This window comes from Dreissena polymorpha, chromosome 10 (assembly GCF_020536995.1).
Source record: "Dreissena polymorpha isolate Duluth1 chromosome 10, UMN_Dpol_1.0, whole genome shotgun sequence".
NCBI classification, from domain to species: domain Eukaryota; kingdom Metazoa; phylum Mollusca; class Bivalvia; order Myida; family Dreissenidae; genus Dreissena; species Dreissena polymorpha.
Genome location: NC_068364.1, coordinates 48,378,930 through 48,402,972, shown reverse-complemented (window position 1 = coordinate 48,402,972; position 24,043 = coordinate 48,378,930). Strand labels below are relative to the sequence as shown.

The window sequence follows — 24,043 nt, the reverse complement described above, 5'->3', positions numbered from 1 at the left end:
CCTTGTGTATAGGGGAAAACATAATTCAATAAAGCTGCATTTTGGCTTTAAAACACTGAAGGGCCAGTAGCTTTGGGATTATGTTTGGTCATGATCTATGAATCTAAGTATGTGCTACTCCAGATGGAGTATGGGTATTTTATCCAGTGTCTTTTTGTAATCTGTGCACAATTATAGGTTCAAATAACTTTTGAGACTGTACTTTCTCTCGGCATTGACCATGAATGTCAATATTTGGTGCATGTAATAAATAGAGTCAAATGTTGTGAATAGGAACACTATTTGTTGGATTATTTCTGTTCTGGTTGTTTCCCTTGAATTGTGTGAAATTTTGGAATTACTGTAAAATACAAACAAAACACAGTATACAGTTAAGAAATGTTGCATTTAATTCATTAAACATTATATTTCAATATAACAAAAGCTTTTTGTGTTATCATGCATATATTAAAAAACTTAAGGTGGCAGGGGATATATCAGTGAAAGGGGGGTCCATGAAAATTACATATCTTTAGGGTAGGGGTAACCTATGGTCTTTAAAAATCAATTGGGTATTTATAAGATGTATTTCTTGTGTTAGGTTTGAGAAAGAATGTCTCAAAATTTTGGAAAAAAACATTGAAACTCGTGACAGCTCCCTAGCAAGTAAATTTTGAATCTTCAAAAAGGAGGTTTACACTTTTGGCGGAAGTCAATATTTCACGCTGCAGAAACAGAACAGAACTTTGGAGGTAAATTGTGAAAAATCTAAACGTATGGGAGACACTTTTCTATGTGAATAAACACAGCACAGGGATGAAATTAATGAGTAATGTAGCCAAAACTAGGATTGCATTCTGTTTGAATGTACTGTGCATGCCATGAAATGGGTCAAATTTCTAAAGTTTTCATTAAAAATGAGGTGGGTGGGGGGAAAGATCAAGGGCCATAGTTTCAGTGAAGAAACCAGCCTTGTGTTTGACTGTATTTTCAATGTATGTTGCCTATGTTATGACACTGACACAAAATGACTTTCTTGTGTCACTTTTTGTTTTGATGAAATGGATTTGACTGTTTGCGGCCTTTCGGAACTCGAAATTTGGTCAAAAATATATCCCCTGCCCCCTTAGGGGGCAGTCTACGGTTTTTCTTGAAAATCCCCAGGCCGACAACCACTGGTCTGCAAAACACCCTCAAAACAAGGCCTTCAGTCCCAACCTGCAAATAGATTCAGACAATATTCAGTGCAGCTCATCAACAGCATGCAAATAAAGAACAAAACAATGCAGAAAAATCACTTTAAACTGGTATCTGATGTAAAATAGACCTTTTCGGAGGTCTCGGAGCTTGCCCCTAAAAACCCCATTTTCAGATAAACCCGGCAATCAAATTTATCTTTCCGGGTAAGAATACGCACACAGTGGACAACATGCTTTGCACTATCACAGCAAAATCTTTCAAACTGAGCCAAACAAAATGGGTCATTACCATTGAACTTTTTTGCACTGCTAACTTATTTAAACCCACCGTTGAAATCTGTCAAATGCCGGCTGCTTTAAGCAGGAAGTACATTTGTTTACATCTCACTGAGCATGTTGTTGTTGTGGACTAAAATTCAGGTAACTTAGTTTCGAATTACTGAAAACATGTGAAATTACTAGAATATTGACCATTTGTACTTACATTTAAGCTCCTGGAGTCAAAAAACAATTTTGTTTAGGTCATACACCTTATGTTCAGGAAATTGACCGGGGCCAATGCGCACATAGGGCTACACAACTGTAGACTGCCTCCTTAAAGTCTATATGGAAGACGGTATTCGTACATGGGCGGGATCAATGTAAACCGGGATCAATGTAACGCATGCGCGATTGTCGGCGCCATTTTGAAACAACATGGCGGAGAGTATTAAAGTATTTGAAGGCTGCAATGCTATTGAAAAGGCCAGTGAGTTCATCAATGAACGGGAGTTGTTGACAAACGAACGGTTTGTCAAGGTCAAATTTAACAATTTCAAATTGCCAGGTACCTGTAATACTGTTCTTGTGATTAAGTATCATATGTAATCGCTTAAAGATTTTCCTGTGCATGCGGGCATTGCGGCCATGCCATGGCATGAGTCTGCGGCGCCCGGCCGATGGAACTTCTCAGCTATTAGTTAGAACGATGATGTATAATTTAACCGGGTGTGTGTAAATAACGTTTTAATGTATATTTTCAGTGGTTCTTTAACCAACATATTAGTATCATAAAAAATTGCAGGACTGAGCCCCCCATACACTTGTCCATATAAACATACTCCCAGTGCCATTGTTGATTTTTGCTATTGTGGCTCTGAGAGTACATATGCACCCCTTCATAAAAAAATTGCAGTTGTGCCCACAAATAAACAGACGGTGTTGCTTGCCAATCAAGGAAAGCGATTAATAAACCTCAAAAACACATGAAATGTACCTGAATGGCAGCCTACAGAGGTTATCCTTTGCATGCAACCTCAATTAAACACGTCGATACATGTTTTTTAACACACAATTCTTGCTGATATTTTCATTTTGAAATTTCGAAGAGTAATTTGAGTTAATATTTGACATCGTTACCGACTTTGTTACTTCAAATATCACGATGTGTAAAAGATTGGTGTACTACGGCCTATCTGATAATGACACATTTGGTCTGCAACATTACAACATTTCCCAATATGGTGGATAGAGTGTACAAAAGAATAACAAAGTAAATAAAAAGCAATTATTTCTTGATTTAAAGGTACCATTTGCATTAGTCTGTGCTTTAGACAGGTAAACATTGATGAACATTTGCGCTCGATTGGTCATTGTCGGCTCGGGGTACTACTTACGTGTACCCCGGGTACTCTTAAGTATACTTTACATGTACCCCGGGTACGGTAAATATACTTAATCGCACCCGGTCGATATTAGACTGTACCCGAGTTGTATTCCCGCCTAAAATCCTATGTCGTAAAACGCGCTACCGATAATCTTAAACAAACTTCTCGTTTTAAAACAAACTGCGTCAACATGCTTTGTGAGTATGAGTTTCGATAATATAGAGGCCATTTTACAGAAAATTGACATAAATGTGAATATATTTAATTAAAAAAAATAGCCGACAAGGACCGATTAAGCTTTAAATATCCCGGGTACGTTTTAGTATATTTACCGTACCCGGGGTACATGTAAGTATACTTAAGAGTACCCGGGGTACATATAAGTAGTACCCGAGCCGGCAATGACCAATCGAGCAGCATTTGCAGTAGCAGTGTTCTTTAGCCTTTGCACTGGTGATGCAATTTTGTACCTTTGGACAATAGACAGCACATGGCAACTCTCAGCAACTCTTTGGGTTATAAAACTCAGACTTGAATTATTGCAATTTTCCGCAATATATAACTTAAAAAATACACAGTTTGAAATTTTACCCCTCATAAATGCATAACATATGCACAACATATGAAAGTCAGATGTAAACAGGTGCTAAACGAGAGGGTTTTAATTTCTTTTAAGCTGCTGCCTGTTGAGGAAAAAATCAAAGAATTTATGAATAAATGCATACAACACTGCAATAAATGGTTAACATGTAAAGATTTATTGAAATCCAGTTTAATATTAATGCCAATTTTTTTTTATTTACAGCATGTATAACCACTCAAAGCCGAAAGTTCCATACACATCCCCCAAATTACATTTTATTTGTTTTAATCGAAGATCTTTAAGACATCACACACTTAAAGCTTTTTAGGTTGCATATTTGATAAAAGCAGAAAGAACCCATTTCAAGTGTTTCACTCGAGGTTACATGGTTTAATTCTTTTTACAGAAGGACCGCAACATGGAGCCAGGATTTTTTGGGAAGAACATTCAAGTCCAGTTCTTCCCATTTCTTTTACTGGTGTGCCATTCCAGTTTGTTGGCAGACAAATAAGAGAGTGTTTTAGAGGGCCTGACCGTCACCGATCTGACAAACAGAAGGCAAAGAAACAACAATCTGAGGTACCCTGTCATTTTATTCTTTGACCCTATTTATTGCTAAATTTGTTATTTTTATACGAACTTTTGGGTAGCAAAAGTTTGGCCTTGCATGGATATATTTTGGAATGAAAAAAAGAAAATATTCTGATGATTATTTGGAAAACTGTTGATCATAAAGGTGTAAGTGATTAAATATTTGTGTATTACTCTTTCATGTATTTATATTGAAAATGTTGATTTAAGTCCCAATTCCAAAGCCATGATGATGGAAGATATTCCCAAAAAGTTGTGGTAAAACTCAAACAAGTATGTTGTGAGGTCTAAAGAATTTTTTTATTTGTCCAATTAAGCAGTACAAACATATGTCATATGATACTATTTGTAGCATGCTTGAAGTCATTGTATTTTTTAATGAAGTGTAGAACTTAATTATTTTTTCATTTTTACCTTTCAGTCAGAACACTGCTATACAGACAAGCATAGAGGGCTTGTTAGCACAGAAAAGCAGGATTGCGACGCAGCCATTGTAATGAGAGCTGTCCTAGCATTTCCTGATTACAAGGTATACATGCCATTGCAGTTAATCAAAAGGCTGAAAGAGTGTCACTGTGTAAATCTCACAAATGGATTTATTCTGATTCTCTCTCAATTCATCTTGGTGTCCAACAAACGTTATACCAACTGTTAATTTTCATAATATATGGGAAAACATATTCATCATATCCAATTACAGTTTTCATACCTGGTTTCCCACACTACAAGATTATTTATTAAATTATAGTGAATTCACATCTACATTACATTGTAGTAGTATATCTAAGGCAGCTAATTCAAGTGTTTATAGCTTTGGGTAGTTTCTTCTTCTTATTATATAGGAGTGAACCTGCCGCTCTCTTATTAGCTCATCTATTTTTTAAAAAAAATGAGCTATTGTCATCACCTTGGCGTCTGCGTCGGCGTCCGGTTAAGTTTTGCGTTTAGGTCCACTTTTCTCATAAAGTATCAATGCCATTGCATTCAAACTTTGTACACTTACTTTCTATCATAAGGGGACTGGGCAGGCAAAGTTAGATAACTCTGGCATGCATTTTGACAGAATTATGGGCCCTTTTTATAGTTAGAAAATTGAAAATTTGGTTAAGTTTTGTGTTTAGGTCCTCTATTCCTTAAGTATCCAAGCTATTGCTTTGATACTTGCAACACTTACTAACTATCATTAGGGGACAGTGCAGGCAAAGTTATGTAACTCTGACTGGCATTTTGACGGAATTATGGGCCCTTTATACTTAACAACCTTGAGTTCCATGGTAATAAATCCCGCTGTGCTCCTAATTGAAATTAATGTTTCAGTATTTCAAACTTAGTCTATAATCGAGGGAATACCCCGGGCTTTGTTTATCTCATCTCTTCCAATACACGTGTCAACGTCTAAATAGTGCATGGGCACTAACTGGGTAATTAGCAGCAGTGCTTACTTGATAATTGATTGACCATCCGATAATTGCAGGTTTTTTTGCAGACTTTGCAGACTGCACAGTTAAAGAAAGTCGGCAAAAGTTATTAAAGAAAAAACAAAATTGATCAAAGGTCTATTAATAACCTAGATCCAATAGTAAGTCCAGCGAGTTTTGTCAGTTTGTTAATCCTGACCGATCATTAACGGTAACACCCATCTTATATAAACTGAATCACAGTTCATTTTTTAAACTAACAAGTTATAATACTGCACATAAACATTGACAAAACACATTTCCTCGATTAGATATAAATTATCCGAGAAGAATTAAATTGCTACGTCATGACCTTCGACATTGTAAATGGCAGACATATTGTAAATTAACATTCAACCCGCGTTCATTTCAAAGCTGGGGATTCAAATTGCAAGTAATGATGATTCAATAATGGAGAAAGCATTAACTGGATTTAACAAACATTTGATAAGGTTTGTTAAACCAGATAACAACAAGAAAAATTTGGATAATTATAGTTTAACTACTACAGGTAAGGCATTCTTAAGTGTACATATTTCGGACATGTATAGTATTCGGATTAACAGTAATGGATATACTAGATGTTCCATGCATTTAGATTATGTTTTGTTAGAAAAACTATCATAGGGGTGATGATAAAGCAGTATAACTTTGTAAGATAATGTGTTACCCTTAGAGCATATTTTTATCTAAAAAATTGAATAATACAGATAAAAACACAATTAACACGCTTCAAAATTGACCCCAACATTTTTCAATTGGACTCCTCAAAATTTCAGTCCAGGGGTAATTGACTCATGGTTTTTAAAATCTATCCCTGCGATCTTCACCACATTTGGTCAGAAGTTGTATGTAGATGATGTGTAGGTTAAGTTCGAACATGGGCTATGCCGGGTCAAAAACTAGGTCACGGGGTCACTAAGTGCATTTTAAACATTGACCTTGGTGTCGGCTGTTTTTTAAGAAGACAACATGCAAAATACTCTGTGTCAATGCGGCGTGTGGGGGTATTCGTCAATTCTGTGACAAAGCTCTAGTTTTTACTAAAGCAGCAGACCCTCATCACTTCCAAAAATTATTCCAAAAATAAAATGAGCAAAATATAAAATGATAAAAAATATCAATAAAATTGTGATGTACACTCATGCGTAAACTCAATAGTCAATAACAATTAGTTGTAAAAAATGAGCGGCAAGAATTAGTTAAAATATTCAAACTTAATGTAATCCATTTCAGATAACATCCAATTCTGAATACCAAAAGAGACAGAAAAGGATATTGCTAAATGCTGCCTTGAAGTCTTCAGAAGTTGTGAATTGGGTGTTTAGGGTATATGTGTATATGCCTGACGAGTCCAGCCACAACCATGTGATTGGTGAAGTAAGTTTTGCATTCAAGCGTTATTGTTCAAGAACAATTGCAACTATCCATGTCCACCTGTTTACTGTGTCTATCTATTGTCTATCTTTTACTTATCATTTGCATTTGTCACACATGAACTGTCAAGAAACCTTTTATTTCCGTGTCAACTTTCCTACTTCTGCTAATTCCACACCCCCTTGGAGTGAGAGAGGGGGCGGGGTTAGGAGTGCCCATCCATTGTGTGACAAAATGCAAAATTTTAATACATGTATGTTTATCACTCTAAGGTCATGGTCACGATTGTTTATGTGTACAAGTTTGTTTTCCACTATGTAATAGTATTCAGGGTTATACACTAAGGTACTTTGGAACAATAACTAGTAAAAGCTCAGTCCTGGCTAGTAAAGATCATTTCCGATTAGCCTGAATGGTCTTTTGAACAAAAAAAAAATTGATTTATTCTGGTAAATTATTAAAAAAATGAATTATATTTAATCAGAAATCATCGCAATGTCTGCTGGAAAACCTTAAGTCTTTTTAAGCGAGGCTGTTTCGGAGAAAACCGAGGTATTGTCATAGCTTGCTAGTCGTCCGCCATCCGCCGGCATCGTGCATTTACATTGCCTTCAAAATCAAAGTGCTTCCACCTACAACTTTGAAACTTCATATGTATATGAACCTTGATGAGTTCTACACGCCACACCCATGGGTCACTATGTCAAAGGTCACTGTGACCTCTAAAAAAAATTCTGACAAGCTTTCGCAGCCGAGCATGGCACCCGTTATGCGGTGCTCTTGTTTAAAGGTTGGATTTGATTGGTCAGCTAGATAGATTTACAAGAATTTGGCCAAGTTTTGGCTATTTTTGTTTAGCACAACTGTACTATTGTCAGCAGATCTCTTCCACTGCGTTCTTGTTTTGCTTGTGTAATATAAAAAGCTGTTTAGTCTATTCAGCACGATATTAAAGAAAAAGACTCTGTTTGCGCTCTGTAAATTCTTTGGCCCTTAATCAATTTCTGTGAATCTGCGAACAAATTCCACAATAAGACAGTGTGTGGAGCATACTGAAGGGTCATATATTTTTTGTTCAGTATACATAAAACTTTGTCGGTAATTTCTATACCGTTTACAGATTAAAATTTCAGTGAAAATTTACACTGAACTTACCATTGTAACTTCAAATTAGTAAGATTATTTTGCATATCACATATCTATTCTCACTCAAGGGCAAGTCACAAAATTACACTAGATTAAATAAATTTCAACTATTTATATATTGTTTCAGTTGGGATCAGCAAACCAGCGGCTTGATCAGGCAATCATAGACCAAATTCATGTGCTAGTATCTGATGGAGCCAGGAGGACGGATGAGGTGGAACGTGCTGTTAATAGCTTTGTCCAGCGACAGTTCCCCACAGCCAGTCTACTGAACCCCAGATACTATCCAAGTCGAAAGATAATTCGAAATCACATGTATAGTGCTATGTGCATGCAACAGTAAGTGTTGAAAGATATCCCAGATTGTAAATGCAAATAAATGTGAATATTTCTAAAGAAAATGTTTAGTTAAAATGATCCTTATATTATATAACGGCACTGTGCCACTTAACAAAAATGCTGTTTATCAATATCTAAGAAAACCTTAAAAATTAATATAGCTGCCTCTCAAAGTAGATTCAGTATACTATTGCAAGTACTTAAACAAAGCACAGGATATTTGTTGAATTCATTGTAAGATCGTATTTTATTTCATGAGTAGTCACATGAGCAAATGTTTCATGAGGGGCGTTACGTAGTAAATTAATATAATTATTTTTTGTTGACATATGCCACCTTTTTTCCAGTTTGTAAATATTTTGGCGAATAGTGTATTAAATGAATGATCACATGTCATGAAATAATACCTGAAATAATAATAATTCAGTACCATGGAATTATTTGTTAATACATCTTCATGTTTACCAGCTAATTATTTTGATTTAAATATTTGTTTGGTGAGATTTTCTTCCAATGACTTGACCAATTTGGGGCTACATGTTGAGCAGTGGAAGAAGGATATGCCTGAAGACCGCTTCTTTTATGCATCTGGGTATGTGTATTATTATTCTCTCATAAGGACAACTGTCTGTTTTTCATACTGGAATTTTGTCAGGGACATGACTTTAGAGTTATTGCCATGAATGATGATGAGTGTAGAAAGGTAAACATAACTCACAGAGCAAAACTGCAGTGCACATGAATCACAACCCTAACCGACACAATTTTAAGTTATTATGCCACCTTCGAAGAAGAGTGGTTATATTGTTTTGCACATGTTGTCTGTCAGTCTGTCCGTCCGCCAAATAGTTTCCGGATGAGAACTAAAAAATGCTAAGGCATAGAATCATGAAACTTCATAGGTACATTGATCATGACTGGCAGATGACCCCTATTGATTTTCAGGTCACTAGGCCAAATGTCAAGGTAACGTTTGGGGGGGGGGGCATTTGTCTCCGACTGCGGAACACTTGTTGCCCTTTCTTTTTATTTGAACTAAGCTTGTATTATAAAGTTTGTTACAACTAAAATACTGGTGTATTATTTTTAAAATTCACCTGCCTTCAGTTCTTGTTAATAACTAGTACTTGTGAAATCCCATTCAGGGAGCATAACCCATCTATTACAGCCACTTATTAAGAACAAGCTGTCCTTTTGAAATTAAAATTGCCTGTTTTTGTGTGTTTTTAGCTCTACTGCCAAAGGCAGAAGAGCTTATGGGATGGCATGGGGTCTGTGTGTGAGTGTTAGACGTTGTCTTGTTTATCCTATAAAGTCCACAGTTTTCATCCGATTCTTTTCAAACTTACTCAGTGTCTTTATATTAATGAGGACTCGAATCCTATTGATTTTCAGGTCACTGGGTCAAATGTCAAGGTCACAGTGACTCGAAATAGTAAAAACTTGTTTATCCGATAAAGTCCACAGTTTTCATCCGATTCTTTTCAAACTTACTCAGTGTCTTTATATTAATAAGGACTCGAACACTATTAGTTTTCAGGTCACTGGGTCAAAGGTCAAGATCACAGTGACTCGAAATAGTAAAAACTTGTTTATCCGATAAAGTCCACAGTTTTCATCTGATTCTTTTCAAACTTACTCAGTGTCTTTATATTAATGAGGACTCGAACCCTATTGATTTTCAGGTCTCTAAGGTCAAGGTCACAGTGACTCGAATTAGTAAAATGTTTTCCAGATGTTAACTCAAGAATGCTTCGGCCTAGGATCATGCAACTTCATTGGTACATTGATTATGACTGGCTGATGACCCCTATTGATTTTCAGGTCGCTAGGTCAAAGGTCAAGGTCACAGTGACAGTGTTTAAAGCAGTAGAGCGATTCAGGCCCATATGGGCCTCTTGTTTGCTCTCTTTTTACAAGACATCAATAAAAATTATGTCATTAGAATATCTTTGTGGCAAGCAAAAGGCACATCTTAAGGTTGCTCAACTATATTTTAGACCCCAAGAATCCCGCGTGCCAGACAAGGAAGAAGGCATGGATGAGTTTCTTTTTGTCCATCAGTCAAATGCTCAAAAGCATCTTTTAGAGCGATATGGACAAGAGATATGTCTCCTAGATGCCACCTACAAGACCTGCAAGTTTGATGTGCCTTTATTTTGTGTGTGTGTGTGAGCACAAATAGTGGTTTGGTAGTAGTTGGCCTTTTTATCCTGCCACATGAGACCTGCTTTCATATTAAACGGGGACTTGCAGTGCTCAAGGACTGGAATCCCAACGGGAAGCCAACTTATTTTATGAAAGACTATGACAGGAAGGAGATACGGGCTGTTGAGGAAACATTTCCTGGTATGAAGTTAAGGCAAGATCAGTGCTTGTATTTCATTATTAGATAACTGTTGTGATTACTTTAAAATTGAACTCGCTAGCAAGATGATTACGTCATAAGTTTGCCTTGGGGTGCAGAAGATAAAAATGTAGGGCTATATTGAAATTGGGAATGGTCCTGGGGTTTGATTTTTAAGAAATTCTCTTGGGGTAAGGTCCCAGCCTCTTGGTGGAAGTTGCCTAAATAAGCCCTTACTAAAGCAGGAGAAAAAAACGAATAGGAAGGCAAATGTGGTACAAGAGTTCTGCATTTTAATTTTCCTTAAAAAAAGCTGTTTATTATTTTTTTATCACTTTTGAAGACAGCCATGGTGGCAAAAAAAATGGAAATCTATTTTTATAAATTGACAACATTAATAAACGAGAAGAATATTCTGCATTTCAGGATGTTTTTCCTTTCTCTGTGACTTTCACAGAGAACAGGCCTGGAAACGATGGGTTGGACCTGCAAATGGGGTAAAGGATGCAGATGAGGTTCTAACAATGTAAGTTTATTGTGTTTTTTTAAAGTTTATTTTTATTTTTAATTTCACAAGTAGTTAATTAAACTTATTTTATTGACTAAAGATTTACTCCAGTTTGACAAATTAATGTAAATAATTGGCTTGTAAAAAATATCTCTACTAACTTACAGAATTTGTTTTGCCTCAAATTACTTACAGAAGTTGTTTTTCCCTCCAAATACTTACAGAAGAGTATCTTCAACCTTAATTGGTCATGCAATATGAAATGACTGAAAAACAATTAGCTGCTTCACATTAAATTATCATTGTTTATTTTACTTTTCGCGTGAATGTAATACTTTTGGTTCTTATTTGTAGGTTACGCAGCATTGCCAACTCGCCAGACGAAGCAACCTACAATGACACTGTAGGTGTGCTTACATCTTCATCTCACTGGTTGGATAACAAAAGTCTTTAAGAGTGGTTTGGACATTTTTGGCTCAATGAAAGCAAAGTATGGATTGAAAAGTCAAGTTCAGTGTTGTCCAAAGTAAAATTTGGTTGCTCGGCCATTGGTTTTTATCATGAACAACATAAGCGTTTGCTTCATGTTTTGTTGGTTTAATTGTTGTTTGCTTGTACATTGGTTGGTATTTTTTTACACATTGATATTTGTTTACGAAAATAAAGTAAATTAAAAAAAAATTAAGTAAATTTTACAAGCTTATATAGTTCCACCTACTAAATTATATCAATGTGCAATTTTTACGATTTTAATGTTGCAGGGTTGATACTAATAGCAGATCATTTTTTTTCTCTGAATTTACTTTCTTGTACAACATTATTTCAGAGATGGGTGACTTATCATAGGCAAGTATTGGTAGGAAAGTTGATCAACACAACCAATGGACTAGAGCGGCAGCATAGACATTTTAAAGAGGGTAACCTTGGGTATTACACTGAAGGGTCCCTGACATCTATGGTATCGACGTTGGTCACAAAATATGTTCCTGCTGTCTGTCGAAAGTAAGTATAAATCTTAATGATGGTATGAAGCATTCATTGTGTCATTTGTGTAAAGGTGACACACACACACTTCTCCATCTAGGCATCACATTCTATATTTCGACTGTAGTCGCACATGTCATGCAATGTATATTGGCTATAGTGCAGGGTGTTGTTTTTTTAAACTTGTCTGAAATTTTACCCAATTTTATTCCGACCCTCTAAATAAGGGAAGATAGGGCATATTACAGCTGTGCACATGACAGTAGACCATAGCTTGTTCAATTATTCTCTTTTACACAAGTTTTTCTAATTTGGTATAGTGGTTGCTTACCACTAGAGGAAGACCCCTATTGATTATGGCATCTAAACCTTAAGAGTCCGGGTAAAATGAACTATTTTATGTGACAACCTTATGCAAGTGATATCTAAAGTTCTGTGTATCCCTTTGTCTTCATATTTGGCATAGTTGATGCTTACCACTAGCAGAAGATGGCTATTGATTTTGGCAATGGTATATTAAAGTTCAAGGTCAATTTAACGGTTTAAGTATTTTCTACATGTGACAGCCTTGTCAGAGTGATCTCGTTTGTCCTCAGTTTTCACATTTGATATATTTTAGTTTTTCTGACATACAAAGACTCTTTGAATTGTATATATTTCTATTATATAAAATCGTATACGAGTGATAAATTGAGTTCCTTTTGACACTTGCATGTTAAGCATGGAAAGGTTGTTATCTATTTCTAGTTAAAAGACAAGGTCAAGATCACATCTTAAATTTATGTATGAAAACATCATACATGAAATACAGCTGTATGAATATTATGATATCTTGTTATAAGTGTTTTGTACAGTACATAAAACACATATTTGATTTCTGAATATTTTGTTTAATTTTTTTTCATCAGGTATTTGCAACAGAATATGGAGTGGGTATCGAAGAAATACTGCCTTCCAGACTTTCTGTTGAACAAATCCAGGACCTTTGTCAACCATTGCTTGAAGCGAGTTACAAATGAGCCTGTAGCTAGTGATGTTACAGATCTTCAAGAAAATGTGCTTATGGTAACCAGCGCATCTAGTGGCAGACAGTATACTGTCGATCTGCAAGGAATGATGCCCACATGTAGCTGTTTTGACTGGGTAAAATTTCACTGGCCCTGCAAGCACATCCTGCATGTCATCATGCATGATCCAGGACATGGTTGGGACACCTTGGCTGAAAGTTTTAAGAACTCCCCTCTGTTTACAGTTGATAAAGGAGTGGTTGAGTATAGCTCTGAAGCCCTTCCCAACCCACCAAACCATGAAAAGGCCACTCACTCTTCAAGCAACACCAAAGTAAGACTCACGAAGCCCACAGCTTATATCATTAACCCTTTTTCTTGTATGCGCTTCATTGCCGTTGACTTTTCAGTGCCATACTCGTATACCACATGCGATGGGAACTGTGTAAAAAGCTGGAGTCAATTGATCACCAAATAAATATTGTACACCTATTTAATTGGTCATACTATTTTTAATAAGGAGCGACGAAGAGGAAGACTGCCCAAGTATCGAGCAATGAGAAGATTGTTCCATTAGACTCTGCAATTGTTGTAAGGTAAAAATAAAGAGGGATGCACAATTATTTTGAGTTTGCACATAATATAACTTTTTACAAAATTACATATACATTTTCAGGAATTATAAAAAATATTTTATGTGCCTATAGAGTCATTAAAATAAGAATTAAAACAAGAACCTGTAATTGAATTTTGCATGTGAATATTTACCTGTACACATTTTGTCAGCTAATAAATCATTTGGACTTTCCAGACCAGCAGAGCCCGCAGAAGATGGGTCTGAGATGAGAAAGGACTGCACAGTTCAGGATTCAGGTATCCGTTGTTATTTTTAACACAACCAGATCAAGTTTTTGAAGTGATTACATTGTAGTAAGTTTGTTGGATGGTGGTTCTTGGTTGTATTGTGAAAAATGTGAGCTGTACTATTCCATTTGTTACACAGTTGTTATGAAGAACAACATAGTGTTATTTAACCAAGTGTGATTGTTGTATAGTATGCTCTCATTAACCATAGACATTATTAGCAAGTGTATTGTCATGTTGAGTGTTCAAGTTTTGTTTTTGTTGTGAATTTACAGATTAGTGTACAAAAAGACAGGCCTTAAAATATTTACATCATATCTGATCACATGAGTTGCCCTGCATTACAATCGTGCTCTCAATGTCACAAGTAGATGTGTTCTGTTAGAGTCAGAGTGCATCAAGTCATTAAGTTGTGTTTATTATGCTCCCCCAAAATTGATTTTGGGGGGAGCATATAGTCGCTGCTTCGTCTGTCCGTGCGTGTGTGTGTCTGTCCGTCCGTCCGTCCGTGCACAATTTTTGTCCGGGATATTTCTCAGCAAATAATGACCGGAATTCAATGAAACTTTATGGGAAGCTTCACTACCAAGAGGAGATGTGCATATTATCAGCAGGTTATGGTTGGATGATTTTACAGAGTTATGGCCCTTTTAAATTTTCTATAAACTGTACATATAGTGCAATTCTTGTCCGGGCTATTTCTCCCCAACTACTGACTGGAATTATGAAGCTTTATGGGAAGCTTAACTACTTTGAGGAGATTCGCATGTTATTTGTGGGTTCTGGTTAGATGATTTATTTAGATGAGTTATGGCCATTTGAAATTTTTAAGTTGCTAAACCATCCATCGTGTTATTTTGTCCAAAGTTATGCCCCTCAAGACATTTCCTATTATCTGAATATATAGTGCTATTGTAACAACAAAAAACTTTGGGGAGCATCACCCGTCTCCGACAGTTTCTGGTTTAAAAGTTATGCTTTGACATTATTGTTTATATCATTTCAGCTTTAACTTCTATCATTGAACAGCCTGTTGGTTATTCTCATGTGCTGCGAATCGGACCCTATGTGATAACACGAAGAAGTTTTGAATGTCTCAAGTCTTCTCTCTCAGATGAAGTAAGCACAATTGTGTAACTTAAAACTGTGTTTAATACAATTAAATCTTAGTTTTATGTCTTACTGTTGATTGTTTTTACTATAAAATGGACTAGATGTATTTTGTTATGCATTTTGTCTTTTGCAGTCTTGACATGCTTGAAGCTGTCATAAGTTGGCAAGCATATTTCGGAATTCTTTTAGTCTATTTGGTTTATAAAAACAAGTAACACCCTTTGGATTTTAAAATGTATTTATGTATGTAATATTTATAATGTTTTATCTCTGTAGTTGGTAGACGCTTGCCTCCACATCGCCACAATTGAATCTAGCAATGTTTACCATGTGGACTGTATCAATGCAACACTTATCTTCACTGGAGATTTTGAAAGGACTGGATACCTTGCATCAGTATGTCCAAAATAATGAAAAATATTGTTCCAAATATAATTTTATTGATTAATTCTCTTTCTGTTGTTAAATTTATCATACGTCCATTACCATTGGTAATGGGGGCTATATAGGACTCGCTTTGTCTGTCGGTTGGTCTGTCTGTCTAGAAAATAGATCTGATCTTTACCAAACTTGTTCAGAAGTTGTATCAAGATGATGTCTAGGTTAAGAGTGAATATGGGTCAGGCTTGGTCAAAAAATATGTCATGGGTCCTTCAATGGATGCATATTTATGTATATAAAGATTAGTGGATCAGTGTTAAGTGTATAAGGTTATGTAAAGACGTAACTTATTGGTCTAGAACCTACACTGCTTGCGATAATGCATCATTAAGTTGTTGCCATGCAATTTCCTCTATCAACATATGTCATTGCATTCAATCACTGCATCAATGAAGCAAATTTTGCCCTGTTTTTATGGTGTGGGCATTTTTTGAACATGTTTTGGTAAAAAATAATATAACGATGAATTCTTTATCTGGAACTGAATATATGCTAGACTGCTTTTTCATTGCAGGTCAATTTCGATGTGTTTGATACGGTTGTCGGAGCCGTTAACGAAAATGGCAATCACTGGATCTTAGTGGTATGTTTAAATCTTACTGATATTTGTCATGATATTTGAGAACAAACAACTAGTTTGCCAGTTATCAAAACTATTGAAGAGAAATGTTATACCCACTCAATCATCAGCATTGCCATGCTGGTTATTGGATACTGTAAATATTGAAGCCAATACTGGAAATTGTTGAAGGCTGAAGTCCTAAACAATCTTTAAAGAAGTTTCCCTAAATCTCTTATCATCAACACAAATGAAAGATGAGATATGTCTGACAAGCCTTCAATTTACTTGATACAGTTCCATTCTTTCAGGATGTTATAAACAATTAAGCTGCATTTTACTTACATTTATTTATTTTGCAGTAGGGGAGACAAACATTTGTTGCTATGTTTATTGTAATAAAAATATTTTAGCTTAAAATTCCACATTGTGAAACTATTACACTTATCCATCAGGTGTCACAAAGTGTAAAAGTGCCCTAAATATTGTTTTGATAAATAATATGTAACCAATACAATTTAATGCTGCATTAATCTTGTTCTAGTAATAGCTCTGAAAGAAATTTTTGAGGCCCTTTCTTTACTTCCTTTGATGCCTTATGCCAACTGTGTTTTTTAATGTTCAGGCATTGTATTCAATATTTTTTTTAATTTCTCGCAAGATTATAAAGCCAGCACATAGATGTATTATATACATTAATTCCCTTGGAGTTCAGTCATTCACCAAACAAATTTACCTTGAACACTGGTTGTAAGTAAAAATGGAAAATATTATTCCTTTTTACAATTCAAGTAACCGTTTGATTCAATCTTTGTTTGTGTGCTTAAACAATTAGTTAAAAGTTGTTGTTGTTTGTTTGTTTCTAGCTGGGCTGTTTTTGGAGAAACCCCGAGTCATAGATACTGTGTCATAGTCAGCTCTGCGTCTGCCGTCCGCGTCATGCTAAAACCTTGACATTTGTCACTAAAATCAAAGTGGTTTCACATACAACTTTGAAACTTCATATGTAGATGCAACTTGATGATTTCTACATGCCACACCCATTTTTTGTTCACTAGGTCAAGGTCACTGTGACCTCTAATTTTTTTTATATAAAATTCTGACAATCTTTCATTTAATCAAAACTGCACCCACAGCCGAGCGTTGGCACCTGTTATGCGGTGCTCTTGTTAAAATAGTTATTACATTATTGCAGTTCTTAAATAATGTTTCCATACTGCAGGCAAATACTGTTATGTGTTTATGGAAAATACTGGAGTAATTTAATCCAAGCCTCCAGTTGTGGTCACACAATTTCTTAAATTGCTGCTATTGAAGCCTGAGCACGTCCAATATCCAACATATGGAAGTTCAAATTTTTACAATATTCATTGCTATCAATTATAATCGATATTAATATCTTTGCTGAAATAAATACGAGAAACAAGAGCTGTCTTCAAAGAGTCAGAGGCTACAAAGTTCTGACATCTTGAATTATTTAGGTGTGCATACAAAGTTATTTCTTTTAAGAATTAAAGTATACTGGTCTTGGCTTCATTGACTTATCAGGGAAGTAAATAACTGCATGTTTAATGAAAAATGCCAATACGCTACCTGCATACAACACAAAACATTACAACATAAAACACAAAGTTTAAACTAAAGGTAATTGTAATTATTTGTTTGCTTTTTTTATTTCAGAATGTTGAATGTTATTTGAATATCTGTTATATCACTAATGATCAACTACTGATATATATATTATTATTTTGCTGTCACTTCATCTGTTGGGCAATTTATTTCTGCAACATGGCCAACAGTGTATGCTACAACCTGGATTTAGGGCAATAGTTTGCAGGCTGTCTGATCACTGAGCTGTGGAAAAAGTTTTTACCAGTAGCAAGACTTATTTTCATTAAGTTGAAAACATTGTTGCAGGTATAAAAAAAATTCATTCTTGTCAATGTAAGAGTGTTATCTGTTTGCAGTGCATTTCTGAATGAGAGGTTCAGACGAGGATTGGAAACCTCACAGCCCCAGTCATGACCATGGAGAGTGTTCCTCACACAAAGCAATTTGATAGCATTTCATGTGGTGTTTATGTTATTCAGGTAGGGTGTGTTGAAACAAATACTAATGAGCACCATCAAAGTACTTGTGGTGAGCATTTACACCGTAAACACCTAATATTTATGTACATACGTACCAGTTAAAATGTAGATATTACATTAAAAAATTTCTGAGTAGTCCACAAAAAGGTTAAAAAATATTTAATTACTGCTAAACATAGCCACAATATTTGGCTTGGACTCGACATTTTTGCAAGCACCAAGTCCTTGTGACAGTGAAGTTTTGGGAAACTGGGACCACAGTATCTAAAAACCTCACTTATATAAATATAAGTATGCAATAAACATGATAATATGAAGTCAGTCAGTGTTATACACTGGGAAGATAGTTTTTACAAATGCTTAAGTTTTGATTTTCGACGGACCATTAAAATGGACCGTGTATATTTAAATTTGTCATTTTTGTTTGTAGCTATGGATTGTACATCCACATGTCATAAAGAAAACTAGAGTAATGCTAAATTGTGAAAATAAATTTCCTTCAGTTTGTGGAGAACTACTTGGCGGGGAAGTCCCTACAATTTTCATGGACAAGGAATGACGTGGAGGAAAAGAGGAAACAGATTAAATTGTCATTGACTGCTTTCAGCTGTGTAGGTTTTAGGATAATTTGTTGAGATTATGTTGTTATCTGATCTCCTGCCATAGGCAGAGGGATATTGTTGTTGCGTTGGCAGTCCATCTGTCTTTCCCTCCGTCCAAAGCCATATCTTGGAAGTGCTTTGGTGGTAATCATTGAAACTTGGTATGAGTATGTATATGGATAAGAGGATCATGCACACCAAATGGCATTGTACACCATCTGTTAATAACGGAGTTATGACCCTTTGTATCTTGAAAAAATCCCTTTTTTGAGTGTCAAATATAATACTTATGTGTCTAAAAGCATATTACTTGCCCAACTAAATCAAACAGGTTTCAAACACTACAATTGGTCAACAAAGGTTATATAAAAAGAAAATTATTTTGGTATGTGTTGTCTTAATTTTGTGTTAAAATGACATTTAAAAAAACATGTGTCCATTGTAGAGGCAAGGCTCGATGGTTACAGGGGTCAGGCCGGTCCGCATAGTCATTCCCACCCAAGGTCAGTGATACATCTCATTGAGTACATTTTACATATGTGAAATACGTGTGATCAATGTTTTTTTGGAATCTTTGTCAGTGGAGTGTTATATCTGAGTCTTATAGTTGCAGGGATGACTCTGTCCGCTTTTATGGTATTTTTCATTTGAAGGAAGACTGCACAGGCAAATCTGGGAATGCACTCAGGAAGCAAAGCTTAACTTAAATTTTACTAGATTATTAATGGCTGTTTTCACACCTGATAGGGAGTTAAATAATTATTAAAGTGTAATGTTATGGATGTCACTGTAACACTAGCTGTGCCTTGCTTGTTTCCATAGAGACCCTAAGTGTTAAGTCTGTGAGTGACCGCTCTCTGGGCCAGTCAGATTCTGGCTTCATCGAGCCAAAACAGTCAACCTCCGGAGAGGCATCCATAACATCCATCCAGAAGTCTGCTAAGAGGATGAGAGATGAGAGGTGGGTAGTCAGCAATTTTGTTGCCAAATTTCGAAAAGTACCCGTACAAGCCCAATTTAGAAAATATGCTCGACAACCCCTGACATTGGGAAAATTCACGTAGAGAAGTTTTCACATTGGGGAGTTGATGTATTTCATTTTTTGCTCTGAAATACTTGAAAAGTGATAACTTAGTGTTTTTTAGTTAAAAATATTATATTATCTTGGGTTCAAACGCTGCATAAGGAAACTAACTAAATGATGCAATTTATTTCTATAAAAAAATTGGACAACTTTAATTGAGAAGTTTTGGACAGCAATTGGGAAATTTGTAGTTTTTCCCTATTTGGAACGTTCTGTTATCAGGTTCCTTACAAAGAAGGACAAAATCACTTGTAATGGATAATCAAAGGACTCAAATATAATGTTACAAGAGTGGATTTTAATGTCAAATGATAGTAAATATGGCTATGGTTATGATAAGGTCTGCTTAAAATTATAGGACTACTCTCTAGATCTTAGCTTTACATTTGACCAACATATACCTTTGCAGGAACAAATCAAAATTACAAATGTTCAGATTAACTGGTATATTGCAAAGCAAATAGAGTCTGTTGATGTTTATTCAATATACGTGTACATTTCAAGATGACATACATTTTGTTTCTCTGCTTTTCAGTCCTGGTGATGATGCTAGTGTGAAGAGGTCAAAAGAAACAGTTGCTGAGGTACCTGACTTACCGTCTATTCCTTTGATGCAAATATGAGAGATATTTTTAGGCTCCACGAAAATTTTCGGGGAGCATATAGTTGCCGCTTTGTCCTTATTTCCATACTTCCTTACTTACTTCCGTCACACTTTTTTTACTGTTTCTCAAAGCACCTTCAATACTTTACCGATCACTTTCATATTTGGCATGTACGTTCCTTGCATGTACCTCTACCTTTTGATGAGGTTTGAAGTCACTGGGGTCAAGGTCACAGAGGCTTATAAAAGATTTTTCCGTCACACTTTTGTTACAGTTTCTCATAGCACCTTCAATACTTGACCAATCACTTTCATATTTGGCATGTAGGTACCTTGCATGCACCTCTACCTTTTGATGAGGTTTGAGGTCACTGAGGTCAAGGTCAAGGTCACAGAGGCTTATAATAGATTTTTCCGTCACACTTTTGTTACAGTTTCTCATAGCACCTTCAATACTTTACTTATCTCTTTCATATTTGGAATGTAGGTACCTTGCATGGACTTCTACCTTTTCATGAGGTTTGAGGTCACTAGGGTCAAAGTTAAGGTCACGGAGGCTAATAATAGATTTTCCTGTCACACTTTTGTTACAGTTTCTCACACCACCTTCAATACTTTAGCGATCTCTTTCATATTTGGCATGTAGGTACCTTGTATTGGCCTCTACCTTTTGATGAGGTTTGAGGTCACTGGGGTCAAGATCACGGAGGCTAATAGAAGATTTTTAGCTCATCTATTTTTTGAAAAAAAATTATGAGCTATTGTCATCACCTTGGCGTCGGCGTCGGCGTCTGCGTCGGCGTCCGGTTAAGTTTTGCGTTTAGGTCCACTTTTCTCAGAAAGTATCAATGCTATTGCATTCAAACTTGGTAAACTTACTTACTATCATAAGTGGACTAGGCAGGCAAAGTTAGATAACTCTGGCTTGCATTTTAACTGAATTATGTGCCCTTTTTATACTTAGAAAATTGAAAATTTTGGTTAAGTTTTGCGTTAATGTCCACTTTTTTCAGAAAGTATCAATGCTATTGCATTCAAACTTGGTACACTTACTTACTATCATGAGGGGACTGGGCAGGCAAAGTTAGATAACTCTGGCGTGCATTTTGACAGAATTATATGTCCTTTTTATACTTAGAAAATAGAAAATTTTGGTTAAGTTTTGTGTTTAGGTCCATTTCATTTCTTAAGTATCAAGGCTATTGCTTTCATACTTGCAACACTTACTAACTATCATAAGGGGACTGTGCAGGCAAAGTAATGTAACTCTGACTGGCATTTTGACAGAATTATGTGCCCTTTTTATACTTAGAAAATTGAAAATTTGGTTATGTTTTGTGTTGAGGTCCGCTTTATTCCTACAGTATCAAAGCTATTGCTTTCATACTTGCAACACTTATTAACTATCGTAAGGGGACTGTGCAGGCAAAGTTATGTAACTCTGACTGGCATTTGGGCGGAATTATGGGCCCTTTATACTTAGAAAATTGAAAATTTGGTTAAGTTTTGTGTTTTGGTCCACTTTACCCCTAAAGTATCATAGATATTGCTTTCATACTCGCAAACTTTCATAAGGGTACAGTAAAAGGACAAGTTGCATAACTCTGGATGTCATTTTTACGGAATGATGGCCCTTTTTTGACTTAGTAACTTTGAATATATGGTTAAATTTTGTGTTTCGATCCACTTTACTTCTTAAGTATCAAGGCTATTGCTTTCAAACTTCAAATACTTTCATTTTTTTTTATTCAATATCATACATACAATGTAAACATGCATATGATCATACAACATAGTGATTGTACAAAGCAATAAAGTTCAGACATGTTATACAAGATATGCTAATATATATATTTTTTTAATAGAACAGAACAACAGAGGAATAGTTATGAAAAATGATGAGTTGTATAAAGTCGGAAGAAAGCATACTGGACTTGTATGTTTTGTTTTATATTCACAATGATCTTGTCAGATTGAAAAAAGATTAAACAAAACTATTTTAGAAAGATAAACTAACATTAGAGTGAAATGTATAAAAGTGGACAAAACATTATGAGAATTTAATCCGATGCCATTTTTGTTCAAAGATTTGTAATGTGTCATTACTGAGAGCTATTTCTTTCTCAATCTGGATTTTAAGTTTAAGACTATGGACAAAACAATTAAAATTTGGTACTTGTTTTTTGTACTTCATGTTTAAAAAAAAATAAACAAAACTATTTTAGAAAGATAAACTAACATTAGAGTGAAATGTATAAAAGTGGACAAAACATTATGAGAATTTAATCCGATTCCATTTTTGTTCAAAGATTTGTAATGTGTCATAACTGAGGGCTATTTCTTTCTGAATCTGGATTTTTAGTTTAAGACTATGGACAAAACAATTAAAATTTGGTACTTGTTTTTTGTACTTCATGTTTAAGATAAAATATTTCATCAATATAACCATAAAATTCACAATATTATTACCGTCTATTGATTTCAATGAGTTAATTCCGAAACTTACATTTAAGAAAGATAGTTTCACGTTTAGTTGCTGTTGTTCAAGAAAAGATATTAATTGATTCCAAATAGGCTGGATGTGTTTGCACTCCCAAAAAAGATGTTCTATTGTTTCAATGTTTTCACTGCAGAAGTCACACAGATTTGAGTTAGCTAATTTGCATTTAAAGAGATATTTATTTGTAGCTATAATTCTATGGATGTATTTATATTGAAAATTTCTCAGTGTGCTTTCAATGGTTGCTTATATGGCATGGTAAATATGTGTTTCCAATTAAGTTCATTTTCTACAAAAGGTCTTGCCATTTATTTTGGATTTTGGAGTTTTCTGTAGGGTTTTTTAATTTGTAGTGTGTAAATATTTTATTCGTTTTTGTTTTTTCTTCGAAGTATGTTTTTCTACAAATGTTGTTTGAGTACATGGTGTTTATTTGTATTGATTTCAGATTTAATATATGGGTATGCTTTTGATTAGTGTGTAGTACTTCAGAAAATTATTTGAAGTATTCCGTATATGTAGCATATATTATCAAAGAGTAGAATCCTTAATTCTGTAGTCATATAATTGGTCGACATATTTAATGCTTCGTTCAAACCAATCTTTATAGAAACGTCTTATTGTTTGAAGTTATGTCTTTATTGTTCAATAAAATTGTTTTACTGCTGGTTTGGGTTTCTAAGTTATGAGTGACATCACTCCACGCTGATAGAACATCAGACAGAATATGTTTTCGTTTGCAATTTCATGTAAGATAGTATTGCTGATGTACATTCAAAGAGTAAGGAGTCACCATATTTTTTAAGGATTTTCTGGTAGAATAATTTCCATTTACTCGTATTGATATTATCTAGGTATCTTTTAACCCAGCTGCATTTGATTGCATTCAAGAATGAGTCAATGTTCGTTAATTGGATACCTCCATTTTCTACAGATTGAATTAACTGAGTTCTTTTTATTTATCAGGCTTACCGTCCCATATGAAATTAAATATTGCTTGATTTTTTATCGTTAATTACATCG

The 24,043-nt window shown here is 35.1% G+C and overlaps 1 protein-coding gene and 2 long non-coding RNA genes across 3 annotated transcripts in view; all 3 read left to right on the top strand.

Annotated features, from left to right (window-relative positions):
* The first annotated feature begins 6,571 nt into the window (after window positions 1-6,571).
* LOC127849096 (uncharacterized) overlaps window positions 6,572-24,043 on the top strand; it is a 149,895-nt gene continuing 132,423 nt past the window's right edge. The window contains exons 1-3 of the mRNA XM_052381818.1: window positions 6,572-6,835; window positions 8,106-8,317; window positions 8,820-8,909. Of these exons, the coding sequence (XP_052237778.1) occupies window positions 6,797-6,835; window positions 8,106-8,317; window positions 8,820-8,909 (341 nt within the window). The 5' untranslated portion in view covers window positions 6,572-6,796. The remainder of the gene's footprint in view (window positions 6,836-8,105; window positions 8,318-8,819; window positions 8,910-24,043) is intronic.
* Window positions 15,029-18,130, top strand: LOC127847536 (uncharacterized). The gene is made up of 4 exons (XR_008034013.1): window positions 15,029-15,146; window positions 15,417-15,536; window positions 16,096-16,164; window positions 18,108-18,130. It is a non-coding gene; the product is annotated as an uncharacterized LOC127847536 (long non-coding RNA).
* Window positions 18,726-24,043, top strand: part of LOC127847535 (uncharacterized) — an 11,014-nt gene continuing 5,696 nt past the window's right edge. The window contains exons 1-4 of the long non-coding RNA XR_008034012.1: window positions 18,726-18,841; window positions 19,278-19,335; window positions 19,486-19,793; window positions 20,452-20,500. This is a non-coding gene — a long non-coding RNA (uncharacterized LOC127847535). The remainder of the gene's footprint in view (window positions 18,842-19,277; window positions 19,336-19,485; window positions 19,794-20,451; window positions 20,501-24,043) is intronic.